This window comes from Oryza glaberrima, chromosome 7 (genome assembly GCF_000147395.1).
Source record: "Oryza glaberrima chromosome 7, OglaRS2, whole genome shotgun sequence".
NCBI classification, from domain to species: Eukaryota; Viridiplantae; Streptophyta; class Magnoliopsida; order Poales; family Poaceae; genus Oryza; species Oryza glaberrima.
Genome location: NC_068332.1, coordinates 4566184 through 4587308, shown reverse-complemented (window position 1 = coordinate 4587308; position 21125 = coordinate 4566184). Strand labels below are relative to the sequence as shown.

The window sequence follows — 21125 nt, the reverse complement described above, 5'->3', positions numbered from 1 at the left end:
ACTTATTTTGTTAGAACTATTTTCAAAACTAAATGAAATGCATGCCGGCGCATTCGCGCGGGCTACCTTTCTAGTTTCATGCAAAAGTAAAACCTTCACCCCATGACCCATGGAAATCCCTAGATTCCACTGCATCCAGCCAAATGAGAATATACCTCAATTCTTAAAATCCAAACTAAACTGAAATAAAATTTTAGAGACCTGAACAAACCAAAACAAGAATTTCCAGATAACCCACGGTAACAATTCAACCATCACTAACTAGTATTATTTTGTTTAAATATCTGAATACAGCCACTAAATCATACCCCTGAATCAAGGGTATCAATCACAACACAACCTCTAAAATGTACAAGGTTACCAAGGATCTATATGACTAAAATCTTAATCAACACACAAAGTTAAATGCAGCGCACAATTAAAATAAGTACACTCATATGTTTGGTTGTTTGTTTCTTTTCAGGGGAGAATCATCTCCCTCGATCATCGGAGGACTCTGAACACCTACTGACGCTTTGCATCAACAGCTTCCTTCAGTTTCCTCCCGAGGGCGAAGGCAAGAGGTGGAGGCACCGCATTGCCAATCTGCCTGTGCTTGCTCTGGATGTTGCCCGCGAACCGGTAGTTGTCAGGAAAGCCCTGCAGACAAGAATAGGTTAGTTAAACGGTCAGTACTGACTCCCCTCCAAATACAAATTCACAATATCTTAGAAGACAGGAAGAGAATGTTGAATGGATGGATAGCAATAGCAGCTTACCTGAGATCGCGCACATTCACGGACTGTGATGATCCTATCCTGGTCAGGGTGGAAGCACATGCCAACCTTGCCCATTGGCTGGGGGTCTGTCACAGAAGTAGGGAAATTGCCCTCCCAATCCAGCCTACCATAAAGCCCTTTCCACTGGTTGTGCCTTTTAGCTGTGTTAGGCAGGCACCAAGGGATCAGGTCCACCAGTTGGCCAGATGATAGTTTCACCTGCACACGCTCATAACGGTTAACATTCCGCTGATGCAAGGAATGTATGGAAGAGCACAAAAGGAAGTGAATGCAACCGCAAGGTAGATGGCATTTACCTTCTCATCTGGTAGGTCATGCCAATCACAACCAGGCCGCTTTGGAATGCGTTGGCATCTGATGAGGTTCAGTTCATTCATCTCCTTAGATATGTGATCATTCAGCACGATCGTGTTCCCTCTAATCTTCTTCTGGAACCAGGAGATGGGTTCGCCACCGTACTGCATTACAAAAGAGGGGATTCATTCAGCATATAAATCAAGAGAAGAAACAGGATAAAATGGAGCGGATAGCCATATAGGAGAAGCAATTTTACCTCAAGTAGGAGTTTACTGGCGCCATTCTCCACCTTTGGTAAATCGCCTATTGTATCTCTAACTGTTATTGCACGGAAAGGAGCACCACCAGCAGTGCTTTTTGCAGCTGCATAGTATTTACCATCAGGCAAATTTATTTTCAGCTCAGGGCTAGCAAACACATGCATTGGTTCTGGCCAATCAGGCAGAGTCTCTCCAGGTGCAGCAGCCCAAATGAATGCTCTTTTCCTGGACTGAGCAACACCAAAAGTCCCTGCCTCTAAAATTCCAAACCGGACCTAAGCAACAAGTAAACAGCTTCTGGTTATTATAAGATTCAAAACAAATGCTGTACATAGGCATTTTAAGTAGGCAACATATCCTATGCACACAGGCCCTCACGTATACACACGTGCACACCAACTAAAAAATATCACAAAAAAATCTAGAAAAAATCATACACATACTTTCAATTGTATTACACCTAGGGTTAAAATCTTAACGTCAAATTCATTATATTTTAGCCGTAACAAAAAAAACAAAAAATCTGACAGTTTTAAGGTTACAATTTTGTCAGAATTTTATCTTTTTTGTTATTCTCTATGTAGAATGAATTTGAAGATGCGACTTTGCACGTAGATGTAATACTATTGAAAGTACATGTATGAATTTTACTAGAATTTTTTGTGATAATTTTTAGTTGGTGTACACGGTGTGTACACGCGAGGACCTGTGTGCATAGAATACGCTCCCTTTTTAAGGGCAACATATCCTATGCACACAGGCCCTCACGTGTACACACGTGCACACCAACTAAAAAATGTCACAAAAAAATCTAGAAAAAATCATACACATACTTTCAATTGTATTACACCTAGGGTTAAAATCTTAACGTCAAATTCATTATATTTTAGCCGTAACAAAAAAAACAAAAAATCTGACAGTTTTAAGGTTGCAATTTTGTCAGAATTTTATCTTTTTTGTTATTCTCTATGTAGAATGAATTTGAAGATGCGACTTTGCACGTAGATGTAATACTATTGAAAGTACATGTATGAATTTTACTAGAATTTTTTGTGATAATTTTTAGTTGGTGTATAACCAGAAGAATAATTACCTGGTATCCCATCTCCAGAAGGGATGCAACTGTCAGTCGGAATGTCTGTCCTTTGTTGAATGAAACAAAGTTCCTAACATTTTCTAAAAGAAAGAATCTGGGGCGGAAATATTCAGCAAAAGACAGGAATGCTAAAATCATCTCACATTGAACTTTACTCCATGGGCTTTGGTTAAATCTGTTCATCCCAGAAAAGCCCTGAGTTGAGAAAAAAATTACAAAATTGAAGTCATTTATCACAAGTATTGAAGTGCAAACAATTTGCTTGCCTAGGTGCAAAGAAAATTCCATCAAGTATAGCAAAATAATATACCTGACATGGAGGACCACCATTTATGAATTCTACTTCGCCAGGGACAGGAAGGTTCATAATATTGTCCTGAGAAAATTTAGCTGCTTGTTCAGCAGCCTCAGAAGTTGAAATGCAATCATCAGCATCTCCACATTTGTCCATAATTGCCCTGCAAAATCATATAACAGTCCCTATTGAGCTATATAGGTAAAAAGAAAACCACAGAAAAAATCAAGGAAGTGCACGGTGCACCTACTTCAAAATCACGTTGCAGTTATCCACAAACACCGCAGCTTCTGGATGATTTTTGGTAAATGCTTCACCAGCTGGTTCCTCATATTCAATCGCCCACTTTGTAAACGATACACCTACAGAATTTAAATGGTAATAAAATATCAGTCTGATGGCCGACATGTTGATGATAAAGCTAAACACCATTATTGAAGGCAAGTGCATACCAGCTTGCTGCAGTCCTTCTGATAAACCTCCACAGCCAGCAAAAATGTCAAGAGTTGCAAGATGGTTCTCTTTGGACACCTTTGTACATTTATCTGAATCCACCTGATCACTTTCACAGATCTGCTTTCCTTTGTTCTTTTTCAAAGCGCCAGTTGCCTTTTGTTGCACAGACATGAGCTTAACATTTGGAGGCAACTGGTCCATATATACAGCACACATTCAGTTAACTATGGAAACTAACATTGCTGAATAAAAATGGTACATTAGCTATTGACTAACCTGCTTTAATGCTCCAGTGGCAGGATCATAGAAATGTTCACAGAAAAATTCATGTTCAACCATCACTGGAACATCTGAGTTTGAGATGTCGATCTTCTTTTTGACCTCACATTTTCCCTCTATCATATCCACAGGCACTTTAACTATATTTTCACTATAGTATACCTGATCCAGAAAAAGTATCGAAGCCAATGTAAGGAGAAATATCTTGCAAACAATGACAGCAATGAATTAATGATGACACCAGAATTTAAAAATAGAAAAGGAGGACAAAGAATGTAACCTCTCTAATGTCAGAAACATAAGCTTTGGCTGATGAAATGTCATCTGGTCTGTAAAATCTTCTAACACTGATTTTTGTTGATGCTGGATGAATTTTTCTGGATCCAGCAGGTTCATGGACATCCAATAGATGGCAAACTACATAGGGCTTTAGACCCACATTTCGCCCTCCCTTGAAGGTTGCACGATCCTCCTCTTGAGAGAAAAATTCAGGTCTAATATACAAATAGTCATTGACATTGTAGGTAATGTTTCTGTAAATGAAGCTGTTCTTGGATAGTATTTGCAATTCATCACAATCTGGCTCTTTCTGCTGACAAGAGCTACAGAAACCATTACCAAGGCCCAGCTTATCATGAGGAAGGGAGAAAAATGCACCCTTCTCAGGCCAGTACAAGCTTTTGCATAAATATTCCATTGGCAAACCTTTCTTCTTCCTATCTTCAGCTTTGGCACGCTCAATCCTGTCAGCTTCAGCATTCTCTTTTCTATACTTGTGACCCCAGGGCAATGATTGGAGATTGACAGACATCAATTCTTTGATATCTTCTAACTCAAATTCTAAACATTCATTGGTTAAGAAAAGATCCCTTTCATTTGCAGCATTGCCAAGAACAGTCTCTGAACCTTTCTGAAATAGCCTTCCATGAACCATTTTTGCTCCATTAAGTTTCTGAAACATGTACTCAACAAAGCACATGACCAGTTCTCCTGAATCATCTTCTAGTGCAACTGTCCGTCCCACATTTATTCTGAGCTCTCGAACATAAGCACATTTGTATAGAGCTTCTCCAGAAGGTGTTTTACCAATGGCTTCACCTTCCCATCTAATTTCTTTGCATGTTTGTGATACCAACTTTCGAGACCGTGTTGATGGTGGAGTTTTTGAGACATTTTCCTCCTCAATCTGTGCTTCCTCTTCAGCATCCTCATCTTCATTTTCTTCCAGTTCATCATCAATTTCTTTAGCTTCATTCGCATCTGCATCCTTGGAATCTTCAGGGAAATGGTGTGCATAGTAATCACTCCATATCCTGTTAATCAACCTGGTTGTTGTTGCACGCATCACTTTTCTTCTTGATGCTGGCCCCATAGTTGCACTTGGGTTCAGATTCTCTCCTCTCATCACTTGAACCTTTTTCTTCATGACCAACTTTGTATGCCTTCTTTGCTCCATCTTCATCAAAAGACCAGTAGCAAATGCACTCCGCCGGATAGTCTCATCTGGGAAATCTGAGAACTGCTGAAGAATAATCTGTCCATGGACCACAATATATCTCTCGACCAGTGCAACATTAGATGATACAAATGCAGGACTCCCTTTATCAAATTCAGCCACTTTCTTGATGACATCAGCAAAGGAAAGCTTTGAAGCACGACTTTGCTCTTTTAGTAGAGTTATGATGCTAACAGAGAGCCTGGCTGTTTTCAAGACAGGCTCACACCAAGGAGCATATTGCTTTGTAGGTTGCCGTAGCTTATACCTAAAATCACGAGCCAAATGTAAGCATCAATGTAGCAGGCAGAAGGAAAATTGTTTCCCAACAAAAAGATTGTGTAATAGAAAAAAATCCACATTGATCAGATCTGGCTGGAGTACTTACCAGGCCACATCAGTTCGAATGGTTATGCAAATCATTGATCCACCAAATTCTATAACCCACTCCTTGATAGGGCTCAGATAAATTGAAACGCCTGCATCCTGGTGGTTAGAACTACTTGATGAAGACAATTTTGCAGATTCAGCAGTAGAACAGCAACTGCCATCATCCTCTCTCATAAAACCAGATCCAAAGACAACTATATCATTTTCAGCGCCTGCTTTCATGGGGATTAGTTCCAAAGGAATAAGCCTGGAGTCTGCATTGTATAAAGCCCAGTTGTTGAGGATCCTTACTGGCACATCAGAATAGAAGCTATCTTCACTGTCAAATATATACTCATCCATTTCTTGACTAGAGGGTTTATAGTATGCAGGCAGAGGATAGTCATTGGCAATCTCAGCTTCACTAATTTTGATGTAGACATTTTTCTGGGAAGTTGTTCCACGTTTACCTCTCTGTTTCATCATCTTCCATTCCTCTTCTTGTTGCAACAATCTTGCTAACTTCTCATCATCATCTTCAGATACCTCTTTACACTCTGCATCATTAATCTTCAGGCTTCCATTTGAAATGTTAGGCTGCAGCTTGCTTACTTCCACTCTAGATTTGCACCCATCTCTTAGAGCAAGAAGAACTGGTAGCGTCGCAAACTTCTCATCATCAGTGTTTGCTGTCTCATCCAATCCAATAAGCTGGTTGTATACAAACTCACCATTGGAGATCACAAAGTCTTTGCTCAGTGTACCACTATAACCTTTGATAGCATTAATAGAGCGAACAACACTAGCAAGCAATTCTTCCAGACCTAGATTAGGATTCCCACCAACTGATCTTGCAAGTTTTCTGTAAACTTCAACACAGACCTGTGCCTTCTCATAGAAGTGGTCATAGTAAGATTTGTAATTGCCTGCTGGCTTCACACATTCGTAGTCAGCAACTTCTGTTGAGACCCAGACTACTGCAGTACCTTCATCATAACCAGATATTGCCCAGTCCTCAATTCGCCCAAATCCTTCACAGCGCACTCCTTTTTGACGATCTTTTTCCAAATCATCATCCATGGGCATGATAAGAGCTGTGATGAAAAAATCATCAATTTCTGACATTTCAAAGGGCTGTAGTTTCCCATCAGCATCATGCAAGATGAAATCAATCAATTTCCGACAAGGTCGCTGAACTTCTGGTCCTAATTTTGTCAGCTTTACGGCATCCATTTCCTCCTCTTCCATCTTATTTCCATTGGTCGCGACCACAGAGGATTTATCAGATAAGCGTACAGATTTCTCTTTGAAATCAGAGCACGCTGCTGCTCTCCTTGGCCTCTTGCAGGCAGCACGACTATCACCCTTTCCAACTCCATTCATCTCTTTTGTAGCATCCAGAGGTCCCTCATCCAGTTTGCCTTTATCAGTTGTATCTTCGTCCTTCTTTTGTGGCTTTGCTCTGCACCTTTTCTTTCCTGAAAACCCCACAACTCAGCATGTTAATCAACAATTAAGAAACAGGAATGCTGGAATATAGTAAAGACTTTAGGATGTAAAACTCAAACATGAAAGACAAAAAATAAAGATGAAGATTTTTGAGGGGAAAAAACAAAGATGAGGATGCATAAAGTGTACAAAACAGGAAAGTATTGGTTCACCAACTGGAATAAATAATAGAATAAACTTTCACCAAATAAACCACAATCAGATAACAAATGCTTTCTATCAGTAACTTGAAAAACATAGGCATTAGAAATTAAATGCGGCAACATCACAGCAAATAACATATATATCTACTATTACTATTCTGCTTTCCTGATGTACATCCAACGGTGAAATATGCATTTTCCAAATGCAAAATGGCACAAGTGACAAGAAGCCATTTTCAAATAAGTAGGAATTTAGCAATCCACTTTTAGAGCGATTTCGGCACTCATTGTGAATAATAGCAACACCTGTCATTTCTTAAGTTAACAAGACTTCATTATTCTGTTTTGGATATAATGCACATTTAATGCCATGTTTTGTGGGAAACTTGCTGGTGGAACGCATAGATAACCTACCGTTATGGTATCATGTACAAGTCAAACAAATCCTAGGAATCATGATCGATGGCATGCTCACGAAGCATGCCAATTGGCCATTTGGGCAATTGTCAAGGATGGCAAAAACTCTTTCCAAATCTGTTGGCTGCCGCATTTATGCATTAACATACAGATGATGAGTAAACTAACAAAAAGTAGTCACCGGAAACATGGAACAACCTGGGACCACGGGGACAACATTGTCCCTGCCTTGTTAAAACCTTTCAAAATAGCATTCCGTGTTACCTCGATCCCGTTTGTTGATGCATAGATTCGGAACTTTTGATGGCCAAACTATTGTTAATTTATTTCCTTTGAACAAGGTAACATGCATTGCGATTAATTTACCTTATAAGTATGTAATAAGAATGCTTTTCAGAGGGCTGTCCAAGGTTCCTAACAAAAGATTTCTTAAGCCAATATGTGATTAAACTATGCTACCCATTGTTAATAAGCCACTCAACCCAAGGCATTGTTGTTTAGATAAGGGAAAGTGTAAATTCCAACATCTACATCAACTAGGGATTGCACACAACCAAGACCAGAAAAAAACATAACGTCACAAAACTTGTCAATGCTAAGACTGGTCAAGAAAAAAGAAACGTAGACCCGCCATCACCACCATTAGGCGACCAACCACAAGAGGACAACAGTTGAAAGAGGTCCTTGGGGCTTTAGTATTGATGACAACACCTCCAAGAAGGGACACGGCTCGCATCATCGTTGCTAGATCTAATCAGTGAATTAGATCGAAGGTTTTCACCTCTGCTCCCATGGGCCAATTCTCCTATTTCGATGCCTTTAGAAGGGAATATCAATTAGGCCAGCTCCAACTAATGATGGTAAGAACAAAGGTTTTCACCCTGAGAAGAGGTATTGGAGTTCAAGATTATGTCTCAGCATGATCTCATCGCTAGATCCAACCAATGAACTGCCAAGCCAAGATCTCTACCCCATCAGTGGCAAGAAAGTTCCACAAAGATCACTAGCCTACGGAGAGCCGTATGCCACCAGCAACACAAAAAATAAGGTTGATGCAGAAGGCAATGCCGCTGCCACCAGCGATTTGCTAGCAGCAGTGACGAGGAGATGCGATATTTGATTCCCTTTGGAATGGCCTATGCCGCCTCCAGATCAGCCTTTTTGAGCAACACAGAGCAGTTGCAATTGGTTTGCTAATGTAACACCAGATTAAGCTGAAATGCAGCATAATTATCAGCTTAACCAAAGTGGGAAGGCCACAAGCATTATACGCCTAGGCCCATGCCCAGTCCACCAGTTGGTGATATGATGGCAAGAGACGATAACTGCGGCAGTGATGGTGATGGTGGCTAAGTGTTTATCTATGTCTTGACATGCCTTGCATTCTATTCAAGTTAAGGCTCCCCAAGACATCTACCTCTAACCAATTACACAACAAACCGACAACTTGATAAACATGTGCATTACTCTGTTTACACGATTGTGAATGTGTGATGCTGAACTTGACTAGTGAATTTTGGTTAATACGTTTTAGCATTAGACACCAACTTTGCTTAAATGCATCGTTGTTGTGGAACAAGAATGCTTGTGTTTATATAATTCAATGAATATTGGTTAATAGCAGATCAGGAAGAGGGATAATGGTGGGAGATTTAGCATGTATTCCTGGTCGATATAGGCATATATGCCATCCCTTTTCACAATATATTTTACAAAATGCATATTTGTTATGATAGGGCAGACCCCTGGTCTTCTGCCAAAAAATAAATCATAGCACGCTTGATCGAACTGGTAAAATACATGACATGTGGCAGATATCATCTATCAAACAAGAGTCAAATGCCATCACAGATTTACATTCTCAAAGTCATAGCAAAGGCGTAAAAAACTATACAGGTAAAATTAGTGTATATCACAAGGTATTCCTGGTAACGGTAAAGGAACATAATGTCATGCCATAAATTGAAAGGTGGCACTTCATTGTCATACAGGGCAAGTAAAAGATGAGGTAATTAAGAACAAGACCTGTGGTAACGGGAGAACGCGGACTTTTCACCATATCTCCCTGTAAATTTAAAATTAGTCAGACATGTAGATTATATATTAGCACATAAATGCAGTAGTCTTGCTACCATTTGAAATTAACTATGGAAAAAGATCAAATGAGCAACATAATTTATCAAAAGCAAATATTTGCAAGGTATAATTCTATGCTATTAAACATCCAAAACAGAAGTGAAATTGTTAGTTTCAATACATACTATTTCTCTGTTTAACTATATTTTGGAGTAGCACAGAAACGATGCATAACATGTATCTCTTGTGCAGTTTGCAGTTCATTTAGTCACTATGATAAAAAGTAGTAGCATTCGTTGCGCAAAAGCAAATTATTAACATAAATCATGGAAAGTAAAGATAATAATTGTGTAGAATCATCTAGAAATGACAGCAAGTAGGTCATGACACACCCATGTCAAGAAAACCCACATCCAAATCAATGAATCATGTACTCACTAATACAAAAATATTCCCATTCACAATTTAGTTCACAAACACAAAAGCCAGCAGATTACAAAAACTGATAATGAAGAATGGATAGATAAGTACGCATATTGAGCCAACCAACGGTAAGGTAGTGATTTTTCCTAAAACATCACTGACCTTAAGATAACCCCAAAGTTTGATTAAAATTGGTCCACCATAAGATAGGAAAGCAGGGAAAACAAGTGAGCACTACTGAATACAGTAAACACACAGAGAAAGGTAGTGGCAGAAACAACCACAAAAAAAGTCCAATGTTCCAAACCATGCTATCACATTCAACCAATTAATACCAACAAGAAACTCTAAAATGAATTGCTGTAGACAACGTTTGGTTCTACTGTTGCACAACTGTAGGTAGCAAATAAGGCGCCCAGCATCTCAACAACCCACTAATCGCAAACCCAAAATCACCACATCAGCACAATATAGCAACATAAATCACTCAAAACTCATTTGCTATAAATAGAAAGTGAATCCATCACAGAAATACCTTGTAGATTGATGAACAAGGTTACCAGCTGCGGCCAATCGTTGGCGGCGGTGTACCAAGGGCCGCGAACAATTGTTGATGAAGATCAAAAATCCACCCACAGATTCGCTACCCCTGCTTTGCAGTTAACGCCAGAATAATTATCAGATGGGGAAAATATCTAGTTAACTAACCTAGAAGTTGACTATTTTGGGGAAAGCGACTCAACACTACTATTGAAGAGGACGTCGGACAGATTCATGGCAACAAGATTAATAACTCAGCCAAACAGCACCAAACCACACTTCATCAAAACAATCTTCTAAACCCAACAACATACTTACATAACATACCATACGAAGATTAGTAGGACTACAAATAGGCAGCGTTGGCAGCGGCGCGGCGAAGCATAGCGAAGCAGCCCCAAATCTGGGTTGGCCTCAGCCCTCAGACGAAGCTAAGCACGCCGAAGCAGCCTCGAATCGGCGATTCCAGCACCAAGATGAATCTCCAGAGCGCACATCAGAAACCCCACTTTGTGAAGCGAAATTAAAAAAACACGACCAAAATGTCCGGGGATAGTGGAAGGCACGGTCCCCGAGGCAACAGATGGATTAATCCCAACCTCCACCAGGACACGCCCCGTCCCGTCCTACCAAGTGAGAAAAAACAGGGGAACCGTAACAGTAGACGGGATTTCGCTGGCTAATCCAGCGACAAATCCCTCACGCCTAGAATTTGCCCCTAAATCACACATCAACCAGCACAAACAGAACGGATTTGCTAAACAAAACCCCTCCTAAAATCAAATCCTCCCCTAAAACCCCCGAATCCGCGGGGTAATCCATCATTCCCCAACTCGAAGCAACGCTCCGCCGCAGCAAAACACCGAAATCTCGAAAATGTTTCCTATCAAATCTCCTCCTAAGGCACAGCACGTACAGCAACCAGCAATGTAGGACTCAAATCCGCTCCGTGAACGCTTTCCACAGCCAGGAAGAACAAATCCCCCAAACCTGGACGCGCAACCTGACGAACCAGCAGCAGCAGCAGCACGATTTCACCGGCCAAAACCCTCCGCCCAAACCCCACAAAATCACCCGTACGAAGCCAACAAGACACAGATCGAGAAGCATCGCCGCTACAACACGCGGGGTAAGGAAAAAGAACAACAAATTAACAAATCCTACATCACCACACAAGCTTACCAAGCCACGCGTCGACGCGCCGCCCGCGGAGCAAACCGGAAACGCGCCTCCCACAGTCACCACCACACCCCCCCACCCCCTCGCCGGCGGCGGCGGCGGCGCAGGCGAGGTTGTCACGAGGCGAAGCAAGCGGCGCGACAGGGCGAGCGGAAGCGGAGGAGCGTGGCGGCGCGGGGGAGGGGCTTTAAGGGGGGGTGTGGGGTGGAGCACGCGGCGGCAGTTTCAGGTTTTTTGGAGGATTTGTGTTGGCGGCCGCGCGCGCGTGGAATGGATGAATGGGAAACGGGGAGCGGAGGGCGGGGTTCCTTGGCGGGAGCCGCGTCGCCCAAAAAAATTTTCGGGACCGTTTCACACGGGGGGATTTGGAAATCGGGACTCGGGAGGATTTTTGGTTAAAAACGGTAGGAGTTTTTTTTTTGGAAGGGGTTGATGAACGGGGTTTTGTTTTCGTTTTACATCCAAATTGGTCAGGTTTTGCTCCGTTTGACGAATTGCTTCTAAAATTGGTCCTAATTCGAACGTTGTCGTTTCCTTTTTTTGCTGGCCTTTTCCAGCTAGGCATTGCGTTGGTCACTTGTTTCCAGGTTTTCTCTTGGTTCAAACGTCAGCTTTTGGCTGGGTTTTGTTGCCTCATAGCTGTAGTGAGTCACGCCATTGTGTGTCATGTGTGTTCTTTTGAACCAAGCGTTTAAAGTATTTTTAGTGGAAAAACTAATATATATGAAGTTCTGTAAGTGTAAATATTAGTTATATCAAAATATTAGCTATATCGATATCAGGCCATCTCTTGTGAAGATTATAAATCTACATATTAGAGACAATAATCGAACTATAACCACATAAGTCAAGCTATGGTGTTTGGGGGAAAAATGATAGAAGAGGAGTGCTTGTGAAAGCTGAGTTATACACATAACTTTTCTGTGTTGGTGGTATAAATCTTTTTTGAAAGGGGTTGATGAGCAGGATTTTGTTATCATTTTACATCCGAAATGGTATAAATGTATTTCCATTTCGAGAATTGCTTTTAAGTTTATCCCTGATTTGAGCGTTGCTTTTTTTTCCTTTTTTATTGGAGTTATCCAACTAGGCGTAACTTTGGGTATGATTGGTTGGCAACAAAACATAATTCCACTTATGTCTTGTTCAAGCGTCAGCTTTGGTTGGGTTTTGTACTTTTGATGCCTTATGGCTGCGGTGAGTATGCCCCGCTCATCATGTGTTCTTTTGGACTAAGTACTCTAAACTGTAGAGTATTTTGGTAGAATAATAGTTAACATATATGAAGCGAGACGTGTTACAAATATTAGATATCATGCTATCTCGTGTGGAAAATAGAAATATAGTCATTGGAGACAACAATCGAACTATATCACCAGAAATTCCTTTTTACACAACATAGGTCATCAAAGGAATCTCAAACGACTCACCAAAGCACGAAAGTCAATCAGAAAATTGATACCTGATAAGTCGAACCTTGTGTAAATTATCTAATCTACTAATCTAATTCTTTAGCCTAGCATGATCACCCTATGCGAAAGATAGAGGTAAAACTTTATGTGTACCTTGAGAAGCCATTAGCACGATGTTCATGATTTGCTCGGTGATGACCGATGTGGAAGAAGAGGTTGAAGCCCCTCAAGCCGCTGCGGTGTTTGTCGGTGTAGACAAAGTAGTTGTAGTAGCAGCACATACCAAATCGGCGGCTTGATCCCGAAGGGGTCGCCGGCGATGGGATGTGACGTGACAGCGTTCCTTCGGCCTCCACTTGCATCGACCAAGGTTGGACACACGTTCCCCCCTCTAGCACTTGTTCAGATCGGGATTAGGGTTTAGTGTGGCAGCAAGATAGAGATCTTCACCTCGTTTTTTGTTTGGCCTCCCCTTTTATTTTGGCATCGAGGGAATTGGGGGCAGCTCCAAAAGGAAAGGATATGGCACCACCGATCGTAGTGTGTAGTTAAGGAAGATTTTAACACGAATTTAATCGCGGTGATTGCGCATAGACAACGGATGGAAATGGTCTGTGGCGCGATCTCCTCTCGGCTTCCAAATCGAGACATCAAAATTCCCAACACCATGTTGTCTGGCAGAAAACATCTCACATCTTAGTTTGAACCAAGAGGTTAAAAAAGTATGCTAGTAAGACTAACTATTTAGGGAGTAGAAATACTTGTATCTAATGGTATATCTAGGATTTAGTGTATAGGTGGTCCGACTAAAACAAATTGTAAACACCACAATTATAGCAATGCTAATATATACAATATTCAAGTGTAAATAATATAGAATAAACCAAAAGGACACCATGATATATTAATAAGGTGAATTCACGTGATGTGTTTGTGATGTCGTCACCACATCTCGTGGGTAAACAGCGAACCCGGACCTCACCTCGACTTCACAGGGGATGGCACGAGGTTGTGGCAACTTCGTTCAGAGAGAATGTGTTGTCGCGGCCTGCAAGCTCTCATCCGCATGGGTTCATGTCCTATCCGAGCAAACTCGTGGCATTACAGTATTTTAGTACAATATCGTCGATTCTCTGGATCAACAATATTATTTATATTGTTATGTGTTGGATCTACATAACGATAGCGACACATAAACCTTGAGGTAATACTCTAATCTAGTTGTGTATCAGTATATGGGATTATCTTGTGCCTAGGGGTTTGTGTATGATGAACATGGCACCGTTATGATGTGTTGTATCTATCGTCTGGAGTCGCCCCAATCTCGGGACTCTGCCCCCTCTTATGTAAGATGAGAGGAAGGATTAAAAAGAAGGTTATCTAGTCGGTTGCAACTAAATTCTCCTATTCTATATCTAGAAGGGCTTATTCACTTTGCTACCATTTTCAACCTTACCTTTTTTTTTGGCAAAGTTAAAAAAAAAGTGGTTGCATTTAGTTTGTTGCCAAATTTTAGTACGTACATATGAAATCTTGCTAAAATTTGGCAACCTTGCCAAAATTTTGGCAACATTACCAAAATTTGGCAATACCAAAACTTGGTAAGGTTGAAAATAGTAGCAAAGTGAATAAGCCCGAAGATATTCGAAATCATCGGAATGTAGTATCCCAGTATTTGCTAGAATAAGGCTTGCTATGAGATATTCGGGTACCGTGTACACCTTGTGTCCCAGAAAAAACTTAATCCTAGATATAAATCTGAACATACGTGCATTCAGGTTTGTACCTAAGATTGTTTTTTTGGGACAGAGGGAGTACCCCACAAATACTTCATCTAAACTTGTTTAAAAACTGAATACAAATCCATGTTCTGATGAAATCTCGCAATATATGATTGGAAAATCGTTTTAAAATGGAAAAAAAGAAGGCCTAATGGGCCGGCCCGTTAACTGGCAGCGACACTACTTGGCAACGAACCACGACCACCTCCCGCGGCTTGAGCGGTTGAGCCCAAATCAACTGCATTGGCGAAAAAGAATTCCCCAATTTGCCGCGATAGTCAAGCGACGACGACGTGCTGAGGCGATGGATGTGGCGTCGTCGCTGCCTGACGACGTGCTCGCGGCCGTCCTCCGCCGCGTGGCCTCGCGCAGCGTCCCGCTGCGCCTGCAAGGTGTGGCGCCGCGCGCGTCGTCGACTCCCGCCGCCTCCTGCGCGCGGACCTCCTCCCGCTCTCGCTGGGCGGCATCCTCCTCAACTGCCACGACTCGCGGTTCACACCCAATTCCTCTCCCGCCCCACCACGGGCGCCGCCGTCTCCTGCCGCCTCGACTACACCGTGCCGCCGCCGCCGCCGCCATGCCCCCCATGTAATACGTCAAGGGCCACTGCAACGGCCTCCTCCTCTCCTACCTCCAGGCATGGGGAAAACGAGTACCTGGTGTTCGACCCCACACTTACGCCCAACTATGAGTTGTTCATAGTGCCCGATCATGTTCCTTACAAGCTGCGCGAGGAAGAAGAATGCGAGGAATGCGAATGGCCGCCGTGGACATATATTGATCCTACCTGTGTTTTCATCCAAGACTGGTGATCCTACCTGTGTTTTCATCCAAGACTGGTTCTTGGGAGGAGAGGAAATTTGCTCTGGAAGGGGAGGCTGCAGGGATGTTACCAGGTCAAATCCATTTTGTGATCATCAGTGTGGATACTGGCGAGGAGCACTTTATATATGCTGCTCCTATTGATTTGTCATGAGGTAGATACGTACTAACTCTCCACCCCTTAATTAATTAAGCATGCATTGTGATTCAGATCATGTTATTCTGTTCTTTTGTTGAAGAATATCATTGTCGGACAATACGTATCGAGTGATTAGAACGCCCACGGAAGATCCAGGAGATGGTCAATTTTATCTAGGAAAATCAAGCAAGGGGATATACTGTGCATCATTACCATCATTTCTGAGGCCCCAACTTCAGGTTTGGTTTCCTGACTGAACGGTGTGGTCAGACCGAGTGGGTGTTGAAGCATGACATGGACATTTCCCACATCCTACTGAATCTGAACTATGATGAACAACAACGTGATGGACCTTGGGCCTTACAACATTATTATTCACTCTTATAATTATAAGCCTTTTTATTATGATGATGATGATTACTATGTGGAAGACGAGCCAATAGTGGAAGAGAAATTTGAGAAATTCGGGTGGGACTCTGACAGTGATAATGTTCTTGAACCTGGAAGTAGGCGCAACTGCGCAAGGATTGCTATGTCTATTTCCTTGCATTTCATCCTTACAAAGATATGGGCCTTGTTTAGTTCTCAATTTTTTTTCCCAAAAACATCACATCGAATATTTTGACATATGCATAGAGCATTAAACATAGATAAAAAGAAAAATTAATTGCACAGTTTACATGGAAATTACGAGACGAATCTTTTAAGCCTAATTAGTCCATGATTAGCCATAAGTGCTACAGTAACCCACATGTGCTAATGACGGATTAATTAGGCTTAATAAATTCGTCTCGCGGTTTCCAAGCGAGTTATGAAATTATTTTTTTTCATTTGTGTCCGAAAACCCCTTCCAATATCTGGTTAAACGTCTGATGTGACACTTAAAAATTTTCTTTTCGCGAACTAGACAGGGCTATGATTTTCTTAGGTGATAAATTTGACAGAGTGCTAGCCTATAATTGGAGTAGCTCAAAGCTTCTGGATTTGGGCAATGTTTTTACAAAATTTTTTATTCATCATGCTCCATACATGCACAACGACAAACTGGTACGATCATCTCTCCCATACACTCCCTGCTGGTTGGGGGAGCTCCCAGAAAAACTAAATTTGTAAGTTCAGCTAGAAGATTAGAATGCTCTTGTTCCAAACTATTTTAAGATTAATTACTCTTGTCTATTCTTTTGATATTTGTGGTACACAGATTGTTCCCTGAAAAATAAAATTCATATCTCTTCACTTTAAATTTCCTTATTTTCCCTGCTATTGCGTGTACGATTGATCTTGAGTTGCTGCATCGACCATGGCTGAAAGAGCTAGTTGCTTTTCTATCTCGGCTGCAATGATTCAGATACTCAACCTGGAGGGCTCTTGAGGAATGCACATTCTTCCGGTGAGAGTTGAGCTAGACAACAGAGGTTTGGCCTGGTAGTGTCGTGCTGAAGTCTATGTTTGCAAGCTCATTGGCTTGTGATTGTGTACTAACTAGTAAGGTAGAAATAATGGTCAGTATACCTGTGAAGAGTCCATGGTTCCCCTGGTTTGACATGTATGCTGATTTGTAAGGGTCATACCTAGCAATTTTAGGCCCCAATTCATAACCTTTCTACTATGTACACGCAAGTCATCTATTAATTTGTAATTTATAATGTTCAACATATAAAAATCGGTCTTGTCGTGCCATTTTAGTCTTAGTTTGCATGTACCAGACAAGTTCATGCACCAAAACGAGCATTTTACAAGTTTATACACTACATTGCACGTAACTAACAAGTTTATGTACCGCTAATGCAATTTACTCTTTCTTTTGTGATAAAAGTTGGACTTGTACCAACCATGTTTGAGATAGAACGATAGTTGGCCCGATAAACAAACTATCTAGAAGAGATGTGTGCTCGGCAGAATTATGTGCCACACTATTTCATCCATATGAACGTGAATTTTAACGGCCATGGAATATCCACGCATGACATTTAAGCAGATAACATGTACCTTGTAGGAATTTAATAGTATTGTGTTATGCATTCAAGAACAAGAATCATCTAATCCCTGAGTTGTCTGCTCTCGATTTTGGCAATGACTAATGTTCTCTTATTGGAGGGGGTCCCCAACTTCTACGAGTTGTTGCCGGCGGCAGAAATCCACCTAGGAAGCACTAACAATTCTGGTCAACTACAAGAAGAGCAGTTCCATCCCTAGAGAAGAAATCAAGAATTACAAGAAGAGCAGTTCCATCCCTAGACAAGAAATCAAGAATGCATTGACCACATTCGTCATGATGCTTGGTTGGATGTGTGCATAGGGGTGAAAGCACAATAAAATTTTACCGGTGGCATGCATATATATTATATTTATACTAACTTACAGGATAAATTTATAACTCGTATATATTAAATTATAAAGTCAAGTGAATTCTGGTATACGTGAGATGTAAATTTTGAGGGGGCCAGGGCCCCCTCTACTTACATATTAAATCCAACACTACTAGCTTATAAAGTTGCACATTCACGCGACTTTAACCATCCTAAAGTGTGCTACTGATAATAAGTTTGAAAATAAGTTATATGTTTTAAGAAACATATTTGTCTTACATACATTTCGGAATAAGTTACAAAAATAATTGTGACTATTACCTAGCTCTTTACGTGAAACGTTATAACGTGTCATATATATAATAGTTATGTATGCTAAAACTTAATGGGATAAATAAAGCTATAAATTAAATTTAAACTTGTTTTAAGATATAGCGTAGAATTTTGTCTTGAAAATAGACTTGTGCGAGTTTTCTTCTTAATTGCATAATTACATGGTTCAATCACAAATGATGATGGGGGAGACAATAATGAAATGTACTGAGAAATCAAACTATGAAAGTTGTTTATTGTAGATATGTGAGAATATATGGGTTTTATGCAAACATTTTCATTGATCAGCTTCTGGTTCCTTCCCCATATCCTTGATCGTGCGGTTGTGATCCATTTCATTAATTTTGTTTGCTTTTCAATCAGATGCCCATTATGTACCACATGCCGCGGCTCTTCCAGCTTTCATGATCAGATTGTCTTTTCACTTGGTAAAATTTGTGCAGATACCATTACCACATGTTACCACATGTGATGTGACCGCGTAGTATAAACAGGAGGTAGGCAAAGTTGGTAAGGTTCCCGTATCGATCTTACCATCAAATCCTATTTTACTATAAAGTTATAACTCATTAACTCCTAAAACTTAACATGCAAAGATACTACATCATCTTTCACTAACAATCATTAAATTTAAACATCATACAAACATGCTATATTATCTATAATTTTATAATTTATTAAATTTTAGAGCTTTAAAAATGCAAGCATGTTAAATCATCATCCCACCTAATTCACATAATATTTTAATATATATCTTCATTATTTTTTATAATATGCTATGTACCTATATAGTTCGTCCTTACTTAGTTAATATTATTTCTATCTTCTCTCATTAAGCCATATCACATCAATTGTTTTTAGTGCTCAAACGATTAATCTATGGTCTAAATTATCTCTCTTATTTTCTTCTCTTATTAATCCATACCATCTCAATTATTTTTAGCCTTAAGATGATTAATCTACGGTCCAAACCATCTCAATACTTTTCTTCTTTCATAAAGTCATATCACCTTACTTTTACGTTTGAATCATCATTGTATATATTTTGTAAATTTAAATTATCATAAACCACGTTAACTTATATAATCTTATGTTGTCCAGCTATCTTACATATTATTTTTACTTATTATTATTATACTAAACTCCCGCAGCAACGCGCGGGGTCTTACCTAGTTAAATGAAGAATCATCTCCTAAGCTTTGCTCATCCACGACAAACTATGGAAATCTATAATTGAGGTGCCATAGATAAGCCAAAATATGGGGGTCCAAAGATGAAAAGCCTAGACAAAGCTGTTGAAACATCTACATTATTCTTAGTAGGAAAGAATACTCAGTCTCTTAAACCATCCATCCCAAAATATAACTACCTTGAAATTCAAAGTTTATCTTGAATATAGGTACATAGAAGGTGACTTTTACCACATTACTCCTCTCATGCACTATTAGCCCTCAAAATCCACACCTCCCACATACTATCTTTGATCGCCATCACCTCACCATGGATTAATGAGGTGTACTTTGGTTCTTTCATCCTAATACTTAATTTTTAACATAGTACTATATTATAGTTATATTTTGAGATTGATGAAGCACTAAATTCTCCTACCTGCTGAAAGGAGCCAATGCTAGCTAGGCATTGACTAAGTTGTGTGCTAGCAAGCTGATCTAGGAGCTGACTAATTAAATAAATTATAAAATCATTTCTTATTACTATTGCTTACGTAGTCGCATATTATGGTTGATCTGTATATATTGCCACCTGCTTATTTCAGGGCATTGATTTGTACAGCTCAGATGTAGTTTGCTCTGTTCTTGCTAGTTCACGTATCCATGTAGCTGAATCTCAGCACTTAGTTCATCTGAGTGACGATTTTGGTGCCGGTTTGACGTCGTACAGGCATAGCCTAGTGTTGCAATTAACGGGTTTACCATTTTTATCAGAGTATGGAAGCGGTTAATCAGAAATTTAGCATGGCTGCTGTTGAAACATTTCGGCCGAATGTGCAAGCAGGGAATAAGCTGGCAAGCGCTTAGCACAATTATTCCGATGAATATCTAACATTTTTTTTTATAAAAAGAATAGGTAGATCGAAATAGTATATGATGCGTACGCATATACTACCTCCATCCCAAAATGTTTGACGCCGTTGACTTTTTTAAAAATGTTTGACCGTTCGTCTTATTCAAAAAATTTAAGTAATTGTTAATTCTTTTCTATCATTTGATTTATTGTTAAATATACTTTTATGTATACATATAGTTTTACACATATCACAAAAGTTTTTGAATAAAACGAACGGTCAAACATGTTTAAAAAAGTTAACGGTGTCAAACATTTAGGGAAGAAGGGAGTACAAAACTGAAAAAGAGGTCTTATTCAACACATAATACATATGTCATGTATTGTACCATCAATACTATATAATATTACACTTGTCAAAAACCTATTTGGCTATAAAAAAATGTCACATTTTAAATACACAACCTTTACTAGGTCCTCCTCTTGTAGGTGCTGAAAGGTCCAGCCAAAGTGTGCAGTTGGATTTCAATGTAGATGCCCATGCACAAATTTTACTGACGCTTCGTGCTTCTTTTCTTGTGAGTTGTGACTGACATGCTTCAATTTTACATTACCAAGCACTATTCACATCACGCACACATAATTAAGCACGATAAGTAAACAAATAACATCAATGTATAATGATTTTGAAATA

The 21125-nt window shown here is 40.1% G+C and overlaps 1 protein-coding gene and 1 pseudogene across 4 annotated transcripts; one reads left to right on the top strand and one right to left on the bottom strand.

Moving 5' to 3' along the window:
• Nucleotides 1-189: 189 nt before the first annotated feature.
• LOC127779144 (DNA (cytosine-5)-methyltransferase 1B) lies at nucleotides 190-11806 on the bottom strand. Of its 4 annotated transcripts, none has more exons than XM_052305853.1 (14): nucleotides 11617-11806; nucleotides 10430-10546; nucleotides 9421-9460; nucleotides 5346-6804; nucleotides 3743-5225; nucleotides 3460-3624; nucleotides 3180-3375; nucleotides 2978-3089; nucleotides 2743-2890; nucleotides 2430-2627; nucleotides 1333-1611; nucleotides 1076-1237; nucleotides 759-977; nucleotides 190-639 (listed from the first exon to the last, which is right to left on the bottom strand). In XM_052305853.1, the coding sequence occupies exons 3-14, from the start codon at nucleotides 9452-9454 to the stop codon at nucleotides 505-507; spliced, it is 4590 nt and encodes a 1529-aa protein (XP_052161813.1). In that variant the 5' UTR covers nucleotides 9455-9460; nucleotides 10430-10546; nucleotides 11617-11806; the 3' UTR covers nucleotides 190-504. The 4 variants fall into 4 exon arrangements, with proteins under 4 accessions (XP_052161813.1, XP_052161810.1, XP_052161812.1 ...); XM_052305850.1 differs by having other exon boundaries at nucleotides 10430-10543; XM_052305852.1 differs by lacking the exon at nucleotides 11617-11806 and adding an exon at nucleotides 10753-11546 and having other exon boundaries at nucleotides 10430-10543.
• A 3640-nt stretch (nucleotides 11807-15446) lies between these two features.
• Nucleotides 15447-17009, top strand: LOC127780822 (uncharacterized; annotated as a pseudogene).
• The last annotated feature ends 4116 nt before the right edge of the window (nucleotides 17010-21125 follow it).